This window comes from Lissotriton helveticus, chromosome 5_1, assembly GCF_964261635.1.
Source record: "Lissotriton helveticus chromosome 5_1, aLisHel1.1, whole genome shotgun sequence".
Classification (NCBI taxonomy): Eukaryota; Metazoa; Chordata; class Amphibia; order Caudata; family Salamandridae; genus Lissotriton; species Lissotriton helveticus.
In genome coordinates this window covers 2,070,086,743-2,070,111,723 of record NC_136065.1, presented here as the reverse complement: position 1 = coordinate 2,070,111,723, position 24,981 = coordinate 2,070,086,743, and the positions used below count along the sequence as shown (strand labels likewise).

At 45.7% G+C, this 24,981-nt stretch overlaps 1 protein-coding gene across 2 annotated transcripts in view; it reads right to left on the bottom strand.

Annotated features, from left to right (window-relative positions):
- LY6G6D (lymphocyte antigen 6 family member G6D) overlaps positions 1-21,366 on the bottom strand; it is a 125,828-nt gene extending 104,462 nt beyond the window's left edge. Inside the window, exons 1-3 of one of the 2 annotated variants that reach the window (XM_078641509.1) lie at positions 21,222-21,366; positions 19,125-19,226; positions 8,717-9,047 (exon numbers count right to left, since the gene is read on the bottom strand). In XM_078641509.1, coding sequence (XP_078497635.1) covers positions 8,851-9,047; positions 19,125-19,226; positions 21,222-21,273 — 351 coding nt within the window. In that variant the 5' untranslated portion in view covers positions 21,274-21,366 and the 3' untranslated portion in view covers positions 8,717-8,850. Of the gene's footprint in view, positions 1-8,716; positions 9,048-19,124; positions 19,227-21,221 lie in introns of those variants that run through there. The other variant, XM_078641510.1, reaches the window with a different exon arrangement.
- Between the last annotated feature and the right edge of the window lie 3,615 nt (positions 21,367-24,981).

The window sequence follows — 24,981 nt, the reverse complement described above, 5'->3', positions numbered from 1 at the left end:
TGCAGTGAAGGAGCCAGTAGCCACGGAAGGATAAAAATGACTGACATGGCTGTTGTGGGGAGGGACTAACGAGCTTAAAACCAATCGGAAGGCTGCATTTATAACCTAAGCCAATGAAGAAGATACGCCAGAGAGTGGGCGGAGCTTCCACAATATAGTGTATACTGAATGCCTCGCAAAGCGATGGCAGCGCATACGCACTGCAACGCTAGGAGAGACCTAAACAGTAAAGAGGTTAAAAACTTGAGAGAACAGGAACTGAAATTACATTAAAAAAATGGAACAAAAGATTTTGGCATCTAGTAGGGACTGGCTTCTTCTCATATAGACTAGACACAGACTACTTGATACCATCAGACAAATTGATGCATCTCTCTGGAGATGTACCCACGTCATGGGTCAATAAAAACCACTTCACAAAAAGGAAAGCTAAAAGATCCAGCAAACTTCTCCCAGATAGCCCTCCTATATGCAGAACGCAAACTTTATTAAATACCAATAGTTACATTTAACAGAATGGATAACCTGTAACAACCAGATGCCGGTATATGAAAGCAGGTATCAGAGCAAGTGGACTTCTTAGAGAGAAGGCAAAAGACCTCAGGAGACCACTAGGTTTGTGGTGTGGATTCTTCATATGCCTTTTGCAAGGTAAATGGCAAACATCTCAGGTTTAAGCTCAGAGAAAGGAGTGCAGATACAAACTATCTGCATCGGATAATTTCATTACATACCAAGATATCAAGTGTGGGGCGGTGGGCAGAGTTTCAACTATGATTGCTCAAAAGTAGAATTAAAGGCCATACTAGGTGTGGTGGCACAGGCAGTGAGGGATCAATACAACCTCTTGAGGAGCTCAGTGGTCTCCAATCGATCCCTCGATGTGGGGCTTGCAACGACGTCTTGACTACCTACCATGGGTTCATGTTAATCAGGTTTCATCCAAATTTAGGCCATCTGATGGTGGCTCACCCATTTGAGGTCACTGGAACAGAGAAAGGAGTGGGTCCATGTGATTGACTGTCTAATGCATTTGGTTTTCCTTTGTACCTTTTAGAGAGACTCAGACCACACATTTTAAATTTTAGGCAGGCCTTGCGGTTTCTTCAATCTGTTCCTAATGTGAAAGTATCAATCGTAAATTTTGCAACCGCCGCTGCGACTTTAAGGAAGAATCTGCTCGATTTCTATGCCATGACTATTTCTAGGTGAGGGTGCCAATCATATTTTTATTAATATGCTGTTCAACACTTAGAGCGCTGTATTAGTTGAGGAGGTCAGTTTATATTTTCCATAAAAATTATAACACTGCCCAGTTAGCGATTTAGCATATGGAGACGACCTGGTGATCTGTTCAGACACCAACTGTCACATGGCACAGATGTGCATGCACACCTGAATTCGGTATTTTACCACCCAATAGGATTGGGTGGTAAAATACCGACTCTTAAGGGCCTGTGGCACTCTTAGGAGTGTCAGCTACATATGGATTTACCGAATCAGTAAATATACCGATTCTGTAAATTTACAGAATCGGTAAAATATAGGCCCCCTACATCAGAAAACCCTAATACTGCGAATTCGGCCGTTACCGACCAGTATTAGGGCTCCCAAATCTGGCCCTTTAAGCCCAACCAGAAGTACATCCTCTTCTATTCAGAGGAACCAATGAAACAAATGTTTGAGATTCCACCTACTCTATATATTCAGCTGAAATCGTGAAAGCTCCTGAAAATCCACATCGAATCCCCTCTACTGTAGAGTGACGGTAACGAAACTCCAGGCCACATCTGCATTTACCCTGGGTTGAGAACATCAAACAATATACATATTACCAGTGCTTTAAATGAGCCCTGCCCTGAGGTGGAGATGCATAACTTGAGTCTGCTGTCGATCAGGGATCTCTCTAGAACGGGAGACTACCGGTACCCTGATCGACAGCAGACTCAAGTTATGCATCTCCACCTCAGGGCAGGGCTTCCGAGCAGCTTGCAAGTAAATGAGGCGTGAAGTAGCGGCCCTTCTGCAGAGTTGCTGTTGAATTATCAGCGCCCATTTCAGTGTTCCCAAACTACAGTGGTTTGAGTGGGCTCTTGTCACACTGGGATTAACAGGGCAGGGTCTATAGGCAGTCCCTCCACTGTCAATCTGGTGTGCCTCGATGAAAGTGCTTCAGCGCCCCCCTACCCCCACCCTTCCGTCTGGTGTGTGAAATGAGTTGGGGCCTCCAGTCACTAATCCAGTCCCATTTACGGTATGGCACTACCCTACCTAGTAGGGTGTGTGGCAGCATGACATCCTCCACCTTCGGTAAAGTCTGGGTTTTATCTTTTCAAGTTTTTGTTCAGCACTGTGGCTGCTTCCCTTTGTGTGCCCCTCCAACAATAATCACTGAATTTAGAGATCAGCAGCTGCCCTGGGTAATGCATTCATGGTGCAAATTTAGCCTTGCCCTAGAGCACAGCTTTCCAAACTTTTCATGTTGGCGACACACCTTTTCAGGGACACGGTAACACGAGGAAGCACAGCGAGCCCGAACCACCTATGGTGGTTTCGGGCCCCATACACAACCCCAGACACCACCCCACAGACACACACCCCACAGACACACACCCCACAGACACACACCCCACAGACACACACCCCACACACATTCCCACACCCTAGCACTCTGATTACTATATTCCCTATGGTCGTTATAGTTCATTTCGTTTTATAGAAAAGTCATATGCTCATATAGTTTCACAATTTGTAATTGCACCATACTCGTGTTTTTTTACAATATGTTACTTACATACAAATCAAATTCCATGTTAATTTTTTTAAGGAGAAGCAAATATGGAAGAGAATGAGTCAAATGATGTGGCTCCCGTGAATGCAAAAGGTGCCCATATTACCAGAAAGACCAAAATCACCACTTTAATAACTCTGGAGCAGTTCTATGGCGTCAAACACCCCCACACATGATGTTTAGCCACAAGTGAACCACATTGCAGCCAGTAGCTAGGTTGAAAATGCAGAATTCAGTGACTTTGACCAAAAGCAGTTAAAAGTAAAAAAAATAAAAAATAAAAATAAAAAGGAGAAAAAATATTCAAGTTATCCCAACCACATTCGTTGGCACATTCTTAAGTAGAACGTCTGAGAAATTCCAATTCGAACATATTTAAAGTTAAGATATGCTTGCATTGTGTAAAAAAAAAACGCAGTGTAAGAATTGTAATGAAAGAGCATTATGTCTGGTGAAATATGGTCTTTTCAGCACACGAACAACACGTTTAACTACAAGGGATGTTTAGAAGAAAAAATGTGTACGTTTGCTGTCCGCTGGCATCACGTATTGTGTATTTATCTTAAAGATTAGATAATGCTTTGGAAGAGGATTCCTCTCGACTCCCACTTGGGTTAATTGAAATTAGACAGCCACAAGATTATGGACAATTGATAAACAAGCTCATTGTGGCAGGCCATTTCACATTTAAAAGGATAAATCAATGCCTCTCCTTTAACATTGCAGTAAGAAAATCTTAAGTAACGATCCACGTGAAAGGCATTGAAGCGAGAGGCCTGTCTTCCTAGCAGTGCCACAAAAGTTGAAGGGAAGTTCACTGTGCAGATAAGCAGCTGTGGGCTCTAATCAGATAAGAAAAAAATATTGAACCTGCTAATGACCATCGGCAGCAACAACTACAGAAAGCACTGTCTCACACACATTACATTCGATCAAATGTGTCGTTATGAGTTTATACAATGGCATAATGTATCAGTAAATAAACCACACAAGACACAATTTCTCACATTCACTCTATGTCACCCATCTTCTGAAGGAAAAGCTGTGAATACCGGTAAGTCTTGCAGCAGCACAACGTGGCCCGTTGCCTACTGCACACGCCAAAGTAAACTGTAAGATACTTATTTCCCCGAAGGTGGCGATTTATAGGTACTCAGTCTTAAGCCTAAAGGGCTTCAGCCCCTCCCCCGCCGTGTTTGTCATCCCGGGACAACTCACAGCCGCACCCGAGCACTTGACAGGTCTTTAAACACCTTGTGCGTGTTAATAGGGCGTGGTTGTTGTTTCACCCCTTCTAAGAGCCCCTGCAGCCCGTCTCTGCCGATTCCCGGCAGAAGTAATCTCATCGCGACACACCTATTGCTGGGGCGCGACACAGTAATGCAGTTTGGAAAGCTGTGCCCTAGAGTAATAAATAGCAGGGACCTGCAGTACTCCAGGAATGCGCTCCATGACAACTGGTGATGTATTTGGTTTGAGGAAAGACAGGGTGAACATAGAAGGGAGGGAGGAATGTAAAGCAGTGAGATGACAGGTGAAGGTTTGCCACTTTTTCCGATACTAAGGGCAGATCTTTGTTGAGTTCTGAAATCATAAATGGGCTTAGAAATGGTATTTTAACCCACATTTGTGTAAAGTCAAAACTCCGGCGATATATACACACATACAGAAACTTGGGGGATGAGTACAGCAAGGAGGGGAGAACTGGAGGCTAGTAGGGAAAAAACCAGTGAGAACATGCAAGACTTGGAGAGAGTAAGGCAGAAGTGGAGTAAGAGAGACAGCAATAGCGAGAGAAGGTTAGAGGCTGGGTAAAGATGAGGCAAGTGGAGCAGACATGTGGATGTAAAAACACAGAACCAGCAAGAGACAGGCAAGGCCTGGGCGTAGGGAAAAGTGCGAGGGCAGTACTTCCAATGGCCAGCACTCACAGGTACTGACTCCCGGCACTTCTTTTTTATCACTATAAGTACTGCTCTTCTCTATTGTGGAGAGAGTACCGATACTCATGAAAGGTAGGCGGATTAGCTGCAAGTGCTGGTGAGCACTAGGGGGTCAGCATTGGAATCTGACACCCAAGGACCACTGTATTCCTGAGCTGAGCTGCATCTGAACTATTCAGCGTGGCCTTTTTTGCATGATATACCTTGTTCACCATCAAATTGCAGTGGATGCCCCATTTAGGCCCTGTGCTGTTAATCACATTCACACTATTGTGTGGATTTGTGCAAACTCCGATATGGAGGCAGCAGCTATTAACAAGCAAGTTTGAGCTATTGTAAATGACAATTTTTTTATTTATGTGTTATAGCGAAATTAATAGCTTTGTCATTTACAATGCCAATAGTTTTAACTTTTGCAAATGTGAGACCTATTGCATTTGCAATGCGTTGTATTTACTTAAATGTATTGATATTACAAATAACAGTGGCTTTTAATTTTTTTAAATAATTAAAATTTAAATGAAAGTTATTGTAATTTATAATGGCAATAGCTTTAACTTTTGTAAATAACTTGTGAAGATTATGTTCAGTGTATTTTATTGTGACGAAAATCCAAGAACAGAAGTTAAATATTAACATCTTTGTCTCATTTGTAATGAAGCCTGAAACACTGTGAGAACATATTTGAACCAGTTGTTGAATGGTTGCGCAGATTGATGTTGCGGTGCCCGTGAGGGCGATAGATCGAGTGAGGGCGATAGGGATGAGAAGGTAATGATATCTGAAGAAATGATTTTTTTTTTGCTACTTATAACAAAAAGGTTTTTGCACAATCAAATATTCAAGATCTTCTGGACCCAAATATATACCCATCCACGTGTTTGATTTTTTTTAGGTTTACAACAGAACTTCTCAGAAACATATTGAAGAATAATTAGGCAAAAACATCCCACTCAAAGGGTGTAAGCAAGCAGATCAATGAATCATGAAATGCAGCTCAACTCAGCAGGAGACAAACCCAAAGATTAGAAAATGTGTTTGCGGCATACGCAGAGGACCAGTTATTCCACTACAGGGGCGCTCTGTGGCAGGCACCACCAAAATGATAGTCCCATTCTGCGGCAATTAACTGGTTACCTTGGCTAACGGAGGGTCCGTTTTTTTAACTAGCAGAATTCTGTGCTGATATGAGGTGGGGCATGCAGCTCCTCCGTTTCCCCCCCCCCCCCCCCCGAGCCCTCTCCCGAGCCCTCTGAAGCTGCCTCCATGCCTAGGAAGTGGGATTATGAGGGGCTACAATGCCTCATGCTTTCTCGTAAAGTAGATTTAGGAACAGCGCAACTTGGGGTAGGTGGGGGTAAGGAACAGCGCAACTTGGGGTAGGTGGGGGTAAGAAAAAGCGCAGCCGTGGAAACACCGTGGGCTTGACATCCTGTGAATCTGTGCAAATCACTCCATCTCCCTGTGCCTAAAAATAGCACAACCTTGTTTACAATGGACTGGTGTTTACCGTAATATATCCCGGTCCAAAACCTTAGACAACATGCTGGCTTTATGTAAGGAGGCTACTCTGCGCAGTAAAACCTCCCATCCTGCCTCATGCACAGCCAATCGTAGATTAAGAAAATGAAAAGCAAGATGCCTAATAAAAAGGTCCACACTAAACCTCGCCACTGCGAGAAAAACCCACTGTTCCACACCGGCTCTTACTTCAAACGTTGCATTCCTGCTACGCCTCTACAGCGTTTCACAGCCTCCCCTGGGGCGTGACTTCTGCAGGAAGCCCGCGCCCATGGAGTAGCTGGCCCAGAGGAGCAGTGGTGACGCGGGGCTCCCATGCCGGAGGGAGAGCCCTGCGGTGGCTGCACACGTAAGGAGGACCAGAAGTGGCAGCTGAGGCCGCAGATGCAAGTGCGGGGATCCCATGAGTAAGGGAAGCCCCGCATGTGGCAGGTGACACCAGGGGAGTCCTGAGCCTGTAGCAACACAGCGACAAAAGAGCCTGGCGAGTGGGGCTTTGTTGTAGTATGGGTGGGCATGAATATGTGTATGCATTTGTGTGTATATACGTGTGTATATGCATGCGCTGTCTTGCAGGAGGCTGACTTGCCTCAGGAGAAGTGCACAGCATGTGGTTGTACGTGCACATACACCTGCTGATATCACCAATCTGCACGTGCCCATCTCCTGTCCCACTTCCGAGGCAATTCCCTAATAGAGCTCGCTGGCGACAACAGTGCTTTGCACTGCTTACGCCAGGCTCGACCTAAAAAGCCATGGAGGGAGTTTTAAATGGCTTTAATCCCACCTGAGAGTTTGTGCGAGTGTTTGCATACGGCTGTGTGCTTGCCTGCTTGTGTGTACCTGCTCTTCTGTGAGAGAAAGAGGGAGAGTCTCAGGAGAATTTTAAGGGGACTATGTGGAATGCTTTTGTGCCCATGTGTGCAAGCTTGAAGAGTTTATAGTATTGTGCCAAACAACAAATAACAGGATGGCATTAAGAAGCAGCAAATACTACAAAACAAGGAAAAGTTAACATATCACGGTTTGGTTTTCGTTTTGTGTAATTAGGTAATCTGTTTTGTTGACAAACATTTGTCATGTGTTTTGATATGTGCTACAACTCGTACAGAAGTCATTATGTATGATCATATCTTCCCATAGCCCCGCCCACTTGCCACACCTCTAGCTCATTGTAATGAGTACCTGCACTTATTTTTTTCCATTTAAAGCACTGCATATTACCCTGCTTCAGTAAGCAGCCACTGTTCACTAGACTAGGCCACCATAGGTTTGTTTTCAGTCTCAATCAAATGCTTTTTGCTGGAAAGTGAAACAATCTGGCTAGATCTTACAAAAGACTTAAATTACACAACTAACGAGCATTCAAAGAACTACATTTGATCTACAGAATCTTATTCACTCCAGGATTCTTTTTGAATGATTTTTAATAATGTTCGCTTATGTATTTGAGATCTTCCATGCTTTAGGTTTTACACATTTAACTTATTGGATAGTGTAATGAGTTTTTACAAAATGTAAATAAAACTTTACTTCCCATCCAGCTACCCAACTACAATCCCTGTGACGAACCCTCCCCCACACTACATCCAGCGACCAGCTCCCCACACCCCAACCACATCAGCCCCCACACTCACTACAGTCCCCCACACTCACTACAGTCCCCCATACACACCACACTAGCCCGACAAGTTAAAGTTCAAGTTCATAGCCAACACCAACCATAGCCCCCCACATACACACCACACTCACACCACATGCACACCAGCCCGACAAACACTCCCCCTACCAATACACACACCTAGCCACCAGGCCCCACACTTACTCCCAGCAACCATGCAATTTCCAGCCCAGCACCCATAACCTGATAACAGTCCTCGTGCAAACCAGTCCTCGTGCAAACCAGTGCTTTAAGAGGAGATGTACTCTAGTATTGCATACCTGAACTTTAACAGGTGTGCAATACTTTTAAGGGGACAGTAAATTCGGAGCTACAGAACCAAGAAGGTACCAGTGGCAAACTGCAGACAGGTCACAGTAAATAATGGTGCCAATAAATACACTGATAAAGTCTTTATTACAAAAAAAAGATTTTGGAGAAAGCAAGCAGTTGTGTCAGACTGCATGTAAAGCACCACATGTGCTGCAAACATTTAAAATTAGTACAAGTGCAACTCAAAGCAAGGCACTGCAGTCAAGCAAGTGCAGGTGGGGCACCCATCAGGGAAGGAAGAGGAGCAGAGATCACTGGACAGCAGTGATGGGTACAGACTGCTGCTTCAATGGACAGCTGACCCTGCTCTGGTTCAATGAGTGACCGGAGCAGGGTGGGAGCCTCGCCCTCTGCTGCCTTCATCCGGCAGGTCCTGGTTCTGAGAGCACGGTGTAAGGGTCAGGAATGGATGCTTTATTTCAGATAAGGTCCATTTGAAGAACTACAAATAATGAAAAATATAAAATTGTTAATTCGAAACACTTCAGGCCACAAACAGGAGATGTGTACTTCACGTCCAAGGCACCAGACTGAGTAGCTATCCTCCCAAACCAACCCCGCCCTAGTCTCATCTCAAAGTGCCAAGAAGTCATCAGGATCCTTCAAAGGAGCTTCAGCAGGGGCAGGAGGGCAGCGAGTCCAGCCAGCATGGAGAGTTTGACAGCAGTGCCAGAGTTGCACAGGTCACCGACACAGCAGAAATGGGTGACTGTGTAATCTATACCCAGAATTGTGTTGGTCTCGTTAGAAAGACACTTTGTGACATCCAGGCACCCCTTGGCCTTTATCTTTATTACACCTGAAGAAGAAAAAAAGGGTTAAAATCAGTCTGGATGAGTTCAGATCACAGTGAAACAGGGATGGGCAAGTTAAGAAAGCAGGGGGTGTGCCCTCTTACATCACCCACTTTCTTTCCACCACTCTAAAGCTCATGGTGACCTCATGCGGCACTTACCAGCACACCCTTCCTACCCAAGCAACAGACAGGACCAAAGCCCCATCAGATGGTCATGCTGGGAGCTGTTTTTGCCTGGCAGCAGCAGGCATGGACAACAATTTGAAGTGCGAATGGAATTATGTGGCTGGGGCGGGCCTAATTATGCGGCAGTATGGAGTAAATTTTGCATCAAGAGACACAAATTTTGCAGTGCAACGCAGCAAATTGCGATAGTATTACTGGATTGTTATTTTTATACTGGTTTACACTGTCTGGGCACAAGTAGCACCCGTTACACACTCAAATATAGCAATAAGCAACAGAATGTTGCCCAGGCACCCTTGGACTAGGGCCTTCCACTGCGCGCCAATACATGCTGCTGCATTTTTAGTAACTTTAATTCTTTGGCAATTCTAATTAAAATATATATATATATTTTGTCTCCGGCTCAGATTATGCAGCAAATGATTATGTGGCAAATGCTAAATTATGCGCAAAACTCCATGGCCACACAACCTCATAATTCCACTGGCTCTGAATATCTAATCAAAAACCTATGACCTATGCCCCAGTGGCGAGAAAGCAGTGACTGCCACTGCCATCTCACTGGACAACCCACCCATCCCAGTAATTGCTGGCTCTTCCACTGCATTATGGGGGTTCCAACATCTCCCATGCAGGGCGTTAACATATCAGCATTTTATAATGCACCCTTAAGTAGTAATGTCTTGTTAGCCTTCAAGTCACTTGAAAACTATACTGTTGGTAACTTGGCTGCAGCTGCGAAGAGACAAAAGCAAGACCAAGGTTTGGGAATGAGGGGGCGTCAGTCTGTCAAAGTAATGGTTATATGGACACCGCTGAGCTTGCCCTTAGGAATTAGAAGGTAACATTCCCTATATTTTTTTAGTTTTAGTTCAGGTTTGAATCAAATGGTTAGAAATTGGATTTTTGGCAGGCTAGGGCATGTGCCAAAGCCAGGCAGAAACCACTACTCTAGTCAGGATAACCCCTACTCACCACCTTGGTAGCTTGGTATGAGCAGTCAGGCTTATCTTAGAGGCAGTAAGTAAAGCATTTGCACATCGCTAACAGTAATACAGAGTAAGCACTACAAAAAAAAGGACACCACACCAGTTTAGAAAAATAGCCAATATTTTTATATACACAAGACCAGAAACGATAAGTATCCACAATACAGTACTTAAAGCTCTACAGTTATCAAAATAAGATTTAAAAACAGTTCCTTGAAGTCGATAGCTCAGTCTGGGGCTATGACGGTGTAGTCAGCAAACAAATCTAAACAGTTCAGGCTGGTCGCGGACCAGCTATGGTGTTGGGAAGACCTGCAAACAGTACCCGTTAGAGATGCAGTGCGCCGAGGCCCTTGAAGTCACTTGCGTTGGAGGTAGAGCTCCTTTCTGTTGGGATCAGGAGCACTGGCGCCAGCAGGAGTCAGGTGCTGCAGTGAGAAGTGCAGCGTGTGGTGCAATCAGGTCACGGTGCAAGCAGCGGCATAGTCGTTGCTGAAGCACTTGTCGGCTGACAAATGGAGTCAATGGTGCTGGCGTCAGTAGGCCAAGGCTGCGGTGCGGGATGAGGGTGGTGGGTCGTGTAACTATGAGCAGTGCCCTCGAATCACAGCGCAAGCAGCTGCATCTATTTTGGCGCGGAGCATAGTTGTTGGAGAAGCTAAGGCATAGTCGTGAAGCGGGGCGCAGTGCCCACAGGTTGTGGTGCGAGCAACGGCTCGGTGGCGGCGTCCGCAGGAGTCTGTGAGACCAGGGTATTGGTGCGGCCGTGCTCTGCGGTGTCCAGCCTTCGGCGAGAAGCGGTGCGGAGTGCAGTGCCCACAGGTCGCGGTGCGAGCAGCGGCTTGGTGGCGGCGTCAGCAGTGAGAACAGGTCATGGTGCAACATTGCGAGGTGCCCTTAGGACATGGAGTCGGCAGCGGCGTCAGGTTACTTTCTTCTGTGGCAGCACAAAACAGTCACCAGTGATGCAGGCAGAAGAGCTTGAAGTCTTTGCAGTTCCTTAGACTTTGTGAACAGGGGACAAGCTCTACCTCAAGCCCTTGGAGAGACTCCCAAATTAAGTTGCAGAAAGTCCAGTCCAGGCCTTTCACTGCCCAAGACAGAAGCAGCCACTGCAGGTCAGCCCAGAAAAGCCGTCGTTCCTCCTAACAGCTTCTCCAGCTCTTCTTCTTGGCAGTCTTCTTGATCCATATGAGTTCAAAAGTTCAGGGGTCGGTCACCAGAATTTGTATCCAAAAATCCTTTGATCTTCTAGACAGATGGTGTACGTGTCCAGCCAGGACCAGTTCTGCCTTCTCAAGTGTGATTTTCTGGCAAGGGGTGGAGACAGCACTGTCAGAGGCAGACCAGGCCCTTTGAAGAGCACGGAAATCTCGTTCCCCTTCCCAGCCAAGTTTGATTTAGCCCTTTCCTGACCCACCGAGGCTATCTGGAGAACCTCCTGTTCCCCCAGCCTTCTGTCATCCAAAACCCAGACAGGTAATCCACATTCCAACAGAGGCACACGGGATGACTGAGCAAGAATATACCTACTTTCTAAAAGTGGTACTTTCAAACACAGAACATAAAAATCACCTTCCCTAAAAGGATTCATCTTTATATTCTGAGTTCAGGCATATTACATTTTATTTACCTACCTAGTGCCCAGTGCCAGTTATGTTTATGAGAGGTTATAAACCAACTTCCCATTCGGTCCTATGGGGGAACAGGTAGCCTTGCAATAGTGAAAAACGAAATGGACCATCAGTGCATGCCACATACACCAGGACATGTCCTACCTTTCACATACACTGTACACTGCACCCTGCCCACAGGGGTACCTGGGGCCTACCTTAGGGGTGCCTGACATGTACGAAAAGGGATGGTTAGGGACTGGCAAGTGTGTGCACTGGCCAAGTCGACATGGCAGTTACCAACTGTGCTCAGACTCTGCAATGGCAGGTCTGAGTTACCTTTCTAAGGCTACTCACGTGGGTGGCACAATCAGTGCTGCAGGCCCACTAGTAGTGTTTGATTTACAGGCCCTGGCACTCTGTGCACTCTACTAGGGAAAAAACAATTACATCAAATATCCAATCATGCAAACACCATTCCATAACACAATTTACCACTGCTAATCAGTACATATGCTCTGTGTAATGTGCCCAGTGTCCTAAAGCCAACACAAACAGGTCAGCAAAAAATAGGAGGAAGAAGCGAAAAGTTTGGGGAGAACCCTGCAAAAACTGCCATTTCCAACACAAATGTTAAAAATGCTTTACCTCATACATGTGCCAAGAGTAGACTGGATTTTTCGGGTATGAAAAATTATGCAAAGGATTTCTAATTTGTCCAGGACGGATTCTGATGGAAAGATAAGTTTTGGTAAAGATTTGAGACCTTGGAAAGTGAATCCTCATTTCTCAGCTGTATGAATGTGTCACTTAAAGAGCAATACAGCGACCCAAAACTGGCATCAGGGCACTACAGTAAGTAGGAGGCACAATGATTATGTGAGCTGTAGTAGGTTAGGCATGGATATAGAGTTGGATTGGGATAAAAAAATAGGCCCGGGCACCTACTAAACAAAGTGGCCCATAATTTCAGTTCTCCACCATTCATGCCGAAAAAGGGGATTTCTTCTTACCGGTGTCTATTCAGATTTTTATTGGAAAGTTAATTAAAATTTGCGTTCGTTTCTCTCCAATTCTATTGCAAAGTATTTGAATAAAACTCCTAACCTCAGTCTAAGAAAACTGGCAGCAGGCACCTGAGGCTGGTCTATCTTATAGTTGTAACCTGCTGTGGGGGATAAAAGCTTCCTCCTTGTGCCAACCACTTGTTAATTGCACTGGTCAAAAGACACCTCTCAAAGGCTCACCGACACCTTCTGGGCCCAGGATGGGAGGTGCACTACATGATGCACGCCCTCCTCACGCCTGATTGTCATTCTGCAAATAACAATTAATGGGCCTAATATGTGGCCTGTTCAGACTACCCCTCACCCGAAGCTGGAGCTCTACAGGGAAAAATCAGCCCAGGTGTATGGGTTTCTTGATCCACAGACTGAAAATCAGCCCACAAGCTGGACATACACAGGCCCCTCGGGCACGGGCCAATTGCCCTCCCTGCCAATCTCACCCTGGTGATACTAGTCCGTTTGTTGAAATACAGGAACGTCTGGAGAAAAGGGAAAACAGACTTCACTGGGGCAGCATCCCCTTAAACTGCCAATAAAAGAAGCTCACTTTATCAGCGGCATAACCCCTTTGCCGTGGGGCTAATTCCCCCGCGGAGCTGGGGGGAGAGGGGGCGTGCGCAGCGTCACGGTGTTTGTGACGAGCTCGGCACGTCACACTGCACGGTGTCGCTATGCTCATGACGCGCTGAGCTAGACATGACCACACCCTTTTTCATAGAATGCTCAGCACAGCGGGGGAATTAGCCCTGCTTGTGAGCGCTGCGCGTGTCATGACGAGCTCAGCTCATGAGCACAGTCAAACGTGCCTCATGACAAGCTGAGCTCGTCATGAGCACAGAAGGTGTTCTGAGCTCTTCCGATTCTGCAATATGTTCCGGAAGGAGTGTTTGGTCTTCCAGGTTTGAGAAGATAGGTTTCCGGTTCTACAGGACTTGCTGCTACCCAGTTTCTTTAAAAGTTTGTCAAACACAGCTGAAGTCTTGGCTCACAAGTCACTCACTTCCATCCCTTCCTATAGGGTTGGTCTCCAGACTAATCCTCCATTAGATACATGTGAGCCCTGCACTCTATCACTGGTGTCTTTAGAAATAGAGGTAGAAGAAATGATGGCAGAGACAAGGATAGAAGTGAAACAAGAGGCGTGGGATGGGTGATAATGACGACCAGTTAGGAGAGAAGCAACAAAGTAAACCATCATGTGCAATGCGTCTCGCATTTACGCAAGTTTGAGCTATTGTATTGTAAATAACAAATGCCTTTTATTTGTTTTTGAAACAAATAACACATTGTCTTTTACAATGCCAATCGCTCAAACTCTCGCAAGTGCGAGACCTATTACATTGCAAATGCTTGTGGTTAGATTGTTATCTCTTAAGTCTTTGATGTGGGGGGACAAAGGCGGGACGCTCAAACTGCAGTGCAAATTAGTCACTACAATAACAAGGTTACCAGCGCTTCATGAACTCACTGCTCTTCTCAGATGGGTTGAGGCCTTTACCACATCCACCTGCAGTTTTGCTAATGGTACTCAGAATAACGTCCATGTGTACTAAACTCTATCGACACAACTTTATACATTCAGCCCAGAGGGCTTTTAAAAATAGCGCTTTATGGTGGAGCTGGCGGGAAGGGGCGACAAGAGGCTTGGGCTGGGAAGTGCTACATTGTTCTGCATGGCTGGTTCTCTTATCCTGTTTGGGCTCAGTCCTGTTCTCTTAAATGCTTTCAGCTTTGATCAGGTTCCCTTCGTCTCTCTGCCTTCGATTTTCTCTCATTTGGCTGACTGTCTGGACCACCCTTCAACCCCACCCACTCCTCAACAATGTAACGCCCCCAACCCCTGGCCGGTGAGCCAACTGTGAGCAGTAATCAACATATGTAGTTTGAGGTAGTCAATCCACACACTGAGCCCCTGCCTGGTGATTAACAAACAAGCAGGGCGATGCCATATCCTGCTGGAAGGGCCAGTGGAATTATGCAATTCTGTGGCCTGAAGTTTTCCACATAATTATGGATGTGCCTCACTTACCATATAATCCATCATCTTCTGCGCAATTTGCAGATTTTAATAAAAAGAAAATAGTTTCTCGCGCAAACGGATCAGAAGTTACTAAAAATGCTAACAATCGTGCCCTCTTCAGTTGCAGGCGACCTCTCAGTTGCGGATTTAAGTTGTTAAAATATTAATGAGGTGCAATCTTTGCCCATGCATCGTTAAGTGTAAAAAAGCAAATCAGTGATGAAAAACTGACAAAATGCACTGCGTTACCAAGCATAACTTGCCTTTTCTTTCTGCATTATTTACTGTCCCTGCTGCATAATTATTCCAAATATTTTTAGTGCATCTTAAAGTGACTTGTGTATTAGGTAGAATCTTGAACGTTCTTACATAACCCTCTGTTTGAACTAGGATATTACAAATGTTGTACAATATAGCACATGTAAGCACACATTTCTTGTTTTATACAAGTTGATAACAGGTCTTATCATCATCATCAACTAAGTGGTCCTCGTTTTATCGACCTCAGAGGGTCGAAAGGCTGAATTTGCCCTTTCATTATATAAACATGCAACCCTAGCAAGCTCCTAACTCAATCTGCTAGGATTCCAGCACAATTATAGGATGTGTGCTATATTACAGTATACACAAAGTGCTGTTTTGAGTAACCTGTCTTTTGTGCACCATAAAGGCTAATCCCACAAAAAGGCCAGTGGTAATGGGGGTGCTGGCGAGGGGTTCATCGTGTCTCTTTCAGGAGGTTCATTTTTGCTTTGTTCCTGCTGGCTGAATTCCAGTTTCCTTCAGACTACCTTAAAATTCAGCTGCAGTTCCATTTTGTTAAATGCATGTAGGGGCATTCTTGTAATACTCTGTAGAAACCTGAGCCGGTCCATGGCCAGGTCAGCTGCGAGGAGCAGGGCAGGCACAGACAGCAGTGTACCCTGCTCTGGGGTCTGGCTTAGCTGTGAGGCAGCTGGAGCCCTGTGACTGATGGGAGAGGGGAGGGAGAGCAGAGAAATTGGAGCCAGGAAATAAACAATAACCAGCACAGTGCTGGTGCAATGCTAGCAGTGCCGATAGATGATTCCGATAGATAATGTCAACAATTATTAACAAGCAACCAAGGGGAGGCAACAGTAAAACAACTGGTGTTAAGATGAGGTGGGAAGAAGGCTATATTTAAATGTAAACCGCTCAGGTGCTGAAATTTAACACAGACAAACACTAACAGAGCAGGAAACCAAGAAAGGAAAGAGTCCCCCGGAGAACAGATAAAGAACCATAGTCCCTGCTGCATGGGCGGAAGTGAAGAGAGAAAGGAGGGACAAAGAGGCAGGACTGACCAATGGCAAGCAAGGATTTTTGAAGAACACCGACATGGACAAATGAAAAGCTGGGGGATGGCTTTAACCCAACATAAGAATTTACAATAGGTCTCAAATGCTAGTCATAAACAAGCATTTACAATGCAATAGGTCTCGGGTTAATTAAGTTTGAGCTATTGGCATTGCTTAATATAGCAACACCAATTGCACTAAAAGTCTATAAATTGTAGGCTAAAAAATGTTTTATTTATTTTTGTAGCAATGTTGGCATGCTGCGCTTTAGATGAATATGTTTGATGGTAAAGTGCGCCATACTGCGATTGCTACAATAGTTATTTGTGGATGCATTAACAATTGATGTGTGCACTGATGGCTGGTGGTGTGTGTGCCTGGTCCTTATTTATGTAAGTGAAAAAGCCTTATTGTGCAGTAGACACTACAAGGCCTCAAAGACAATGACATAAAATAAGTCATTGGGGTGTTTTGAACGTACCAATGCCACTACAAATATGAAATCTAGCTTCTGGAACCTAATGAAGGTAACTCCAGTCGCCCTGAAACCTTCGACTAGACTTATTTTCAAATAGAAATGCCGGGCTAATCCTACAGTTGATTACAAGATAATCTGTTTAATTTTTCATGCAGGAGTGCCTTTGCCTACAACTGGTGTAACCTGAGAGAAGGAAGACTACGCCGACTGAAAAGCTTTCACAAGCTCACCTCTGATCTGCTGTCAGCGAGCTCTCCTTGAGGGTTTGCAAGACACAGTAATTGTCCTCCGCGCAATAATTTAGGAAATTAAACAGCAATCGAGTTTTTCATGTGGTGACTGTTGCCATGTTTGCCGTGCCCTTGTTTATCCCCATACCACATCTGCCCAGTTGTTTCGTTGGCTGTGCAAGTTAAGGATAGCCCTGCCTGCCTTGGCCCCCGGTAGGAGAGAGCGCGCTGGACCGGTCGCGTGGCCCTGCTATGGACCCCCGTCTTATTCTGCGAGAGCAGTGCTGCTGATTGCCTCAGCAGATGGCCGGGTAATTATCTGCAGGTGGTGTTGCCTAAAGCGCTGCAAGCTGAGATGGAATTAGCCGCCAGCACCATTCATAAACTACGGCCGGTCAGGACGAGGAGCAGGCTGTACTCTCTCACATCACAGCCACATTATCCTATTACCGCGCGCTCCGTGTCTAGTCAAATCCCAGTCTGCAACATGATGGAGGCCCCCCCTTCTCAACCGCCTGGTAAGTTTATCCTTCCACGTTATTCACCTCTTTTCCTCTTTGGCGACTGGTTACTGAAAAAGCAACAGGCTTATTTTTTACTTGATTGGGGGCACGGTGTGGGGGAGCTTGGTACTTTACGTGCAATAATCCGGGTCCTGGGAGATGCGCCAAGGGCAAAAATACACTCTGGCAATAACGCCTGTTGGATTATTGCTGGGCCACCTTCCTCTTTGGTAGTCTGTACACCACACACGTCTGCACGGGTGACACTGCACATTGGTTTGCCCCCTTCGAATACGGATTTTCAGAATACATTCTCGTAAAAGCAAGGTAGATTATACCACGTGCATATATTACACGCCTAGCAGGCAAGTCCGACTAAATATTTTTATGTAAGAGCTTGAGAATTACCTTCCTGTATTTCTAAGAGAGAACACACTTTTAGTTTGTAAAATACGCTTTCACGGGCATGACAAGTGAAATATAGCTTGTAAGAGTTCGGGGTGAATGTATCTTCAAGAAGTGATGTGGTGTTGTATGCTGAGATACTAACCATAATTAACAAGACACGGACAGAGGGCGGGACACGGACAGCGGGCAGGACACGGACAGCGGCAGGGAGGAAGCAATGCCTGCCTGTTTATCGGTGCCGCACCACGGCGTCTGCAGCCAGCCTGTTTATCAGCGCCGGGCGCCTCTCTGCAGGCTCCCCCTGCATTCCAGAGAGGCGCGCGACGCGGTCTGGAATGCAATTCTGTGGAGACAAGACCTGGCCGCGCGCACAATGTTATCCTATGGGGAAACGCTGCGCTTGGCCAGGTCTTGTCTCACTTCGGTGTTCTCAGACTGCTGAGACGCCGACAATAGTGCTCTGGCAAGAACGCACTTTTCAGCGCGTTATAGCCGAGACCTAAAAAGGGAGAGGGAAAGGACGCAAACAAGAGGCTGGCACAGGGTAGGAAAAGACATCTCAGCCTTTAGAGCAGGGTTGGATTGGGATTAAAAAGCGGCCAGGGAATGCTAAAAAAAGTGGCTCACATTTGCATATTGCCTTTCGCAAAACACTGCTTTGGGAAGGGGGGTGAAAAAAATGCACAGATTAGTTTACACTGGTGAAATACACCTGGAAGCGAGACCACTTCTGCTCGGGCTCCTCGCCCCCGCTCAGTATGCATACATTAATGGGCCGGCCAAGTGAGAGATAGGGAGTGACACCTCTGCTCTATGATAAAAGGAAGGTAATGGATGCCCATCTGCTCCCAGAAAGGCCACTGGGGCCCCAGAAAGGCCCATCAGGCCCCCACTGGGCTGCTGGCGGTATCTGAACAACGCATAAACCACCAGAATCGGCCACCAGGCTGCTAATAAAGCAGTCCACAGCTGGACACTGGCCCCTCAGGCATTGCCGAGTGCCCGTGTTACCAATCCGACCCTGCTTTAGAGCCACGACCAGAGAATCCGCAGCATGCCGGAGTGATGCCACCCACCAAAGACAGCACGTGCTCCGGGAGACCAGACTGCAGGCACGTGTGCGCTATAAACCAACAGGGGCTTTCTACATAAACGGGGAGTTCCAGCTATTAGAAACCTAGACTCCTACCACTGATCCTATAATAAAAAATACATTGGAAACAAAAAGCAATTCCAGCCACCAGGGGTGCTCGGATCCGTCACCTACCTTTAGAGGCTGTGCGGGTGTCGCAAGTCTGGAGGAGGCCACAGGTGGTAGTGGTGATAGATAGACACGGATAGTCGCACTGCTTGCACTCCAGCCCCTCACCTGGAGGAGGAAAGGAAAGATTAGAAGCCACAAAGCACTGGACAACATTGCAGGCGGACAAGACAAGTTTGAGACTTTAAAAGAAATCTGCTTTATGGAAACTTGACCAAGTCATCCGCTCCCCATACACACCAGCGAGTCAACTAAACAGTCTGCAAAAGGATTGTGGGATCAAATGCAGTGTGGCATAACGGACTGGAGCTGCCGCCTTGGGAACTGCTCTAAATTAGAGTCTTGGCGTCAGCTCAACATGCGATTCTGGGCAAAATCACTTAATCTCGAAGAATAGTCCACCCGCAAGGGAGGAAGGGCTCACCTGCCACTGGATACTGAGAGCGCAATTACGTCTCTAATGGATAGAAACGAACAATTCACTTTGTTCAAGGGAGAACCAAATGCATAGCCAAATTACAAACATACAAAAACCACACACCCACCATGCCCTAGCAGAGCACAAAGTAAGTGGTTCTTGTTTTTATTTTCGCACATTGTAGACTGGACTCCCACCGCCACACACACACACACGTGTAATATAACTGGTGCTCGTGCAAAGAGATCAAATACCTTCTATGTGAGTCTGTATTATATAAAAATGCAAAAAAAAGTCTAAAATCACTACTGCTGATAAATTCAACTTGACCTAAGAGCCCTAAATTTCACAATTAGCGGCGATGCCGGCTGGTTTGGAACAAACAATTAAGGATTTGTTTGCCCATTAAATAACCTTGAACATTATAAAGTCAAGCAGGGCCGGCTTTAGTACTGGTGGCGCCCTCTGCGACAATGTGTTTTTTGCTCTCCCAATGAGCACCTCCGTACAGATTCCCACACTACCACCCTTTAACTGTCTCCATAACCACTCTCGCTCAGATGATTTCGTTAGTTTTATAGCGTCACTCATAAAAGTGAAGGACGTCCAAACACCTTAAATTGTGCACACATGACAGACATCATATATGTGAAAATCACACTTTACATAAGACCGAGGACTACAAGGGGTAGGATTTATACGTCATCCATGCTGGTAGGCAGTATCGTTTACGGGGCTTGGCCTGGAGAAGCACAAACTCAGAATTTGAAACGTAACAAAATGGTTGGAGGGGTTCTCTGATAATCAGAAATTATTTCTACCCAAATGAACCCTTTGTAAAACATTATAATAATGAAAGTCTGGGGTGAACTTGAAGTCTGCATTTCAGTTCTTTAATGACAGTTAAAAGAACACTGTTTTTCATTAGAAGTTTAACTTGTAAACTGCAAGTAACAAAAATAAGTCTGACGAAAGCAGTAACGCACTGACCTACTTATGTTATATTCACAGGGTACATATTTTTTGCAGCAGGCACATTAACCCTCTGCACTGCCTTATGAAGAATCAAAACTTCCACCAGTCAAGACGTCCACCAGACAAAACTACGATCTCTCCAGGAAGAACATTAGTCACCAGAATTAACTTGACATTTTATAACTGGCTAAAAATTGCCGGAGAGGCCAGGAACGCGGATGAGGGTGAACTAACCAACAGGCACCCGCACGCGAAGTCTGCTCCCGGTGCGGTGGCACGGCCCTGAAGTCAAGTTTTACAGCTTGATGGATTCAAACCAACAGGACAGCGCAGAAGGTCCGCTTTATAACACGGGAGGGTAGTGGACGCTTCAGAAGAACAGCGTCAGTGGCTGGGATTCAATCAAAACAACATTTAAAAAAAGTCCCCCCTCCCTAGGAGTACAGACCCCAGGCTGCAAAGGGCACCTCATTGCTTTAAGTCAGATATGCAACTAAACGCAGTTAATGCGGCCCCCCGTGGTCTGCAGGAGCCACTATGCCTTATCTGGGGGTAAGGAAGGCGGTTTCGAGTTGTGCGGAATTTTAGTTTAAGTTCGCATCAAACGACATCTGCCTACTTTGGCGTCGAGTGCGTATCTTTCTTTACGCATACACCGCCTACAACAAGAGATACATCTACAAAGGCGCTTTATTACGCCTCGTCCTTACCCAGTGCCAGGCTGCAGAGCAGGAGGAACGCGGCGCTGACGAAAGCTTTCATGCTTCTAGGAGCTGGAACGAGGACCGAATACAAGGGAAGCTCAGAAAACTGGAGTGTAACAAAAATAATGGGTGGGACCTGCTTATAAACCGACTCTCAGGTGGGGCCCGTCCTCTATGCCTTTGACCCCTCCCCACTAAATGCCTGTGATTGATTCCGTGACGGTGTGTGACGTTTACCAATTCACTGCTCCCTATCCAGGCGCGCAACACCCATTGGGCTCACGGGGCTTCTCCCCCCCACCGTCCTGTGTGTCAGCCCGGCGGAGACAGCTTCGCGGGCTGGCGACTGTCTAATTGCAGCCGCACCCGAGTACTTAACAGGTCTTTAAAAGACCATTTACGTGTAAATTAGGCTTTTGTTGTGTGTTCCCCCCTTCTTACAGCCACTCTGTCAATGGTTAGAAGAATTAGCCCCCCCCAAAATATTTTTCAGCTCCCCCCCCCTCCCCCCCGAAATTTGGCTCTAGTTGCCCGCCTGTCCCTATCTATGCTCTACGTTTGTTCCTCAGTTAATTTCATGCAGCAGTTTCACTATTTGGGGTGCTGCGCTCGTTTGCCGATTTCTTTTTTCGTTATCGGTTGATGTCCAGGTTTCTGCATATTTGAACCGTTATTAATTTAATCCTGTTCTTGTTTTACTCTCTCGTACGTGGTTTGTTCACTCGCTCTGATCTGCAACTCTCTTGATGGTTTTATATTTTTATTAATCGTTGTTATTTTTTAATGTTTACCATGTATTCGTTATCACCGGTTCCCTTATGTATTGAAGTGGAGTGTTTTTTTTTTTATCGCGCTACAGTCAGGGGTATGATACAGACGTGGGACCAGTGGTAGAAGTGGGCGGGATCGGAAGGGCACGGCTTGCCCCTACTTTTAAACATTCTTTCAGTCCGTCCCCCTACTTCTTCCTTTCAAAAAAACGTCCCAGGACGGCAAAAATAGACCAACTTAATAAGATAACTTTTTCATTCTGCTTCCAGGGGCTGCTCGCACTTCCCTGTTGAACTCCGGAGGCTGAAACCGCCCCTCCCTGAGCTCGCACAGAAGGAGGGCGGCCATTGTCATTCCGATTGAGGCTGATTAACCCCTTTCCGCTGCCTTTGAAAGAGAGTGAAGTGAATTAAAGTGAGGGGCTCGGGAGCAGTCAAGGGCTAAAGGGCCTCTATTGCTAGTAGATGCACAGAATCTTTTGGAAACCTTTTGTTTTAGCAATCACTGAAAACGTAACTCTTTGAAAGAGCTTACACCCTAATCAGGATTAATGTAACCATTCGGTCTTCTTTCAGGGCCCAGCCTCTTCAGCGGACTTTGTCATCTCATTGTCACACCCACTGATTCCTAGAATAACTTGCTCTCTCTTTCCGTTGTCTTCACTCCATCAGCCCGCTTCTGGAATGAAGTGCACCAGCCTCCCCTTCACTGAGAGCTGTTAAGTGGCCTTTGGTGACACGAGTTACATAAACACTGAACGTTCATGGATGCTCTTTAGTGGCACAGCTTTACAGCAAAGTACCGCCATGTGTCTCTTAAGAGCAGTGGTCGAAGTGGGCGTGCCCCTACTTCTTCAATTTTATCAAGTCCGTTCTCCTACTTTCTTATTTCAAATAATCACCAAGGCCGATAGTCAAGGCTCTTGGGGACGAGCAGAAAAGGATAAGGACTGTCTTTTCCTTCCTTGTGCCTAGAAAAGACAAGGACAGTGTCCAGTTCTATTGCCGCTGGCAGCTGCCCCACCTCCCTCTCTTTGTCCCCTCTCTTTCTGTCTCACTCCTCATTTAGTGAAAACCGAGACTTCAAGAAAGGGCATTACCCTCTCTTTCCTCCTTACGTTTATTTGCTCCCCTGTGAAATGGATCCAAAAAAAAGAAACTTCGTCTTTTTCTAAAATGTTTCAATTTCTAAGAAAAACCTAGGGGTGGATAGAAATAAAACATTCGAAAATATGAAAAATAACGAACTAAAGCAAGACTGTGTGGTTGCAAGGTGGCCAGATTGACTAATTTATTCACACCTAAACACATTAGCGCCACTTTACAGTGTTTGCCAGTGAAGCGCTATTTTTGTTTTCTAGTCTGTCTTAGAATAACATTGTTTTCCCACTCTAGTGCACTATACCTGGAGGTACTGAAATATCTGCTTGATGGGTGAACTGGAAAACAAAATGTGTGCAGTGGCTGTGTGTTCACAAATGTGGCATTTTTAAACCATACTGCTTATGTTTTGTAAGGACATTGGATTTATTGTATTGTATTGTAAGGATATGAGCAATGGGCATTGAAAAGGGTCCCTTCTGGGCCCTGTAGTCATGGCCTTAACTTTTCAGGCCAAAGCACTCACTAATTTCTGAATAATGCGTGTAAAAGTAAAAAGGTAACCCTGTTGTTCCTGCTTACATTTCACATGCTTCACCTAATCTTGCATTCCCTATGAGTGTTTGCTTTTTCAAGGATGTTGTTAATTTTTTTAGGCAGCATATTGCTCGTCTAGTGCGTAATTTGAATTGAGACACATCCAGGTGTTTATAGCGGGACAGTGCAGTGCAAGTTTCTCTCAGTGGGGCAGTATGGTGTTCATTGGAGAGGATGTGGCACTATGGTAAGAGCTGCTGAATTTGGAACTGGGGAACCAGATTCAGCCATCACGACCAGTCCATCAGACTACTTCCCCATGGGGGAGCACAGTCCAATGTTAGTCCTTAGAAGACCCCGCAAGATCTTAAAAGCTCTGGTGTCTCAGCACCACCTGGTGGACCCTAGCAGTGACAAGTGTGGTGTAACCTTGAAGGCCTGTCCACCACAATTCATTCTGAAGTTCACCTCCAGTCTGGCAGGCAGGCCTATGTAGCAGCACACCATAGAGTGACCGTGACTCTGTCACTGAGGTCACAGGTCCCTTGAGCAGGGAGGCTCCAGCGCAGTGCAACCGCACCGGGTGCTGACTTCAGGTAGGGGCGTTGTGTTTGGAAGTATAAAAGTATAAAAACACTCGCTGACTCCCCCCTGGCCTCCGACAATTTTCTGCAACAATAACAATTTCACGATAACTCCAGTGTTTTATGTACTTAGTAGAGTGAGATGGAGTTATGTCTAGTGGAAGTTTTAACTCATGGAAAGGAAGCACAGGCTGTTAATGTGCCTGCTGCTAAGAACATGTACCATGCAGATCACAGAGTGTACATAATGTAAATAGGTCAGTAGGTTACAGCTTTTGTAAGAGAGACCCTATCATGTGTCATGTAAGAGCTGGGTGCAAACTACAAGGTATAAATGAGAGCGTTATGTTTTTTTTCACCAGTCTGATTATCTTAATGTTGCAAACTAGGGTTCATTTGGTTAGAAATCAATTCTGATTATTGAAGAGAACCCCCAACCATGGTATTACGTTTTACATTTTGAGTTTGTATCTCTCCAGACCAGTCACTATTAAACTATGCTGCCTACTAGTATGGTTGTCATGTGACTCCTACACCTTGTAGTCCTTTGTCTTATGTAACATTTCCTATACAGTGATTTACACACATATGATTGATTGTCTCTGTGTAATATGTGTGATGTAAAGTGCTCTGACACCCTACACTGGTATTAGCGGTGCTGTAAATTTTATGATACTTTATTATTTTGACATTTTTACACATGCTAACAGTCTCTGCAGAGATGTTTCCTTGTTAGTACCAGTGAAACATACAACTGCAACAGTGAGAAAGATG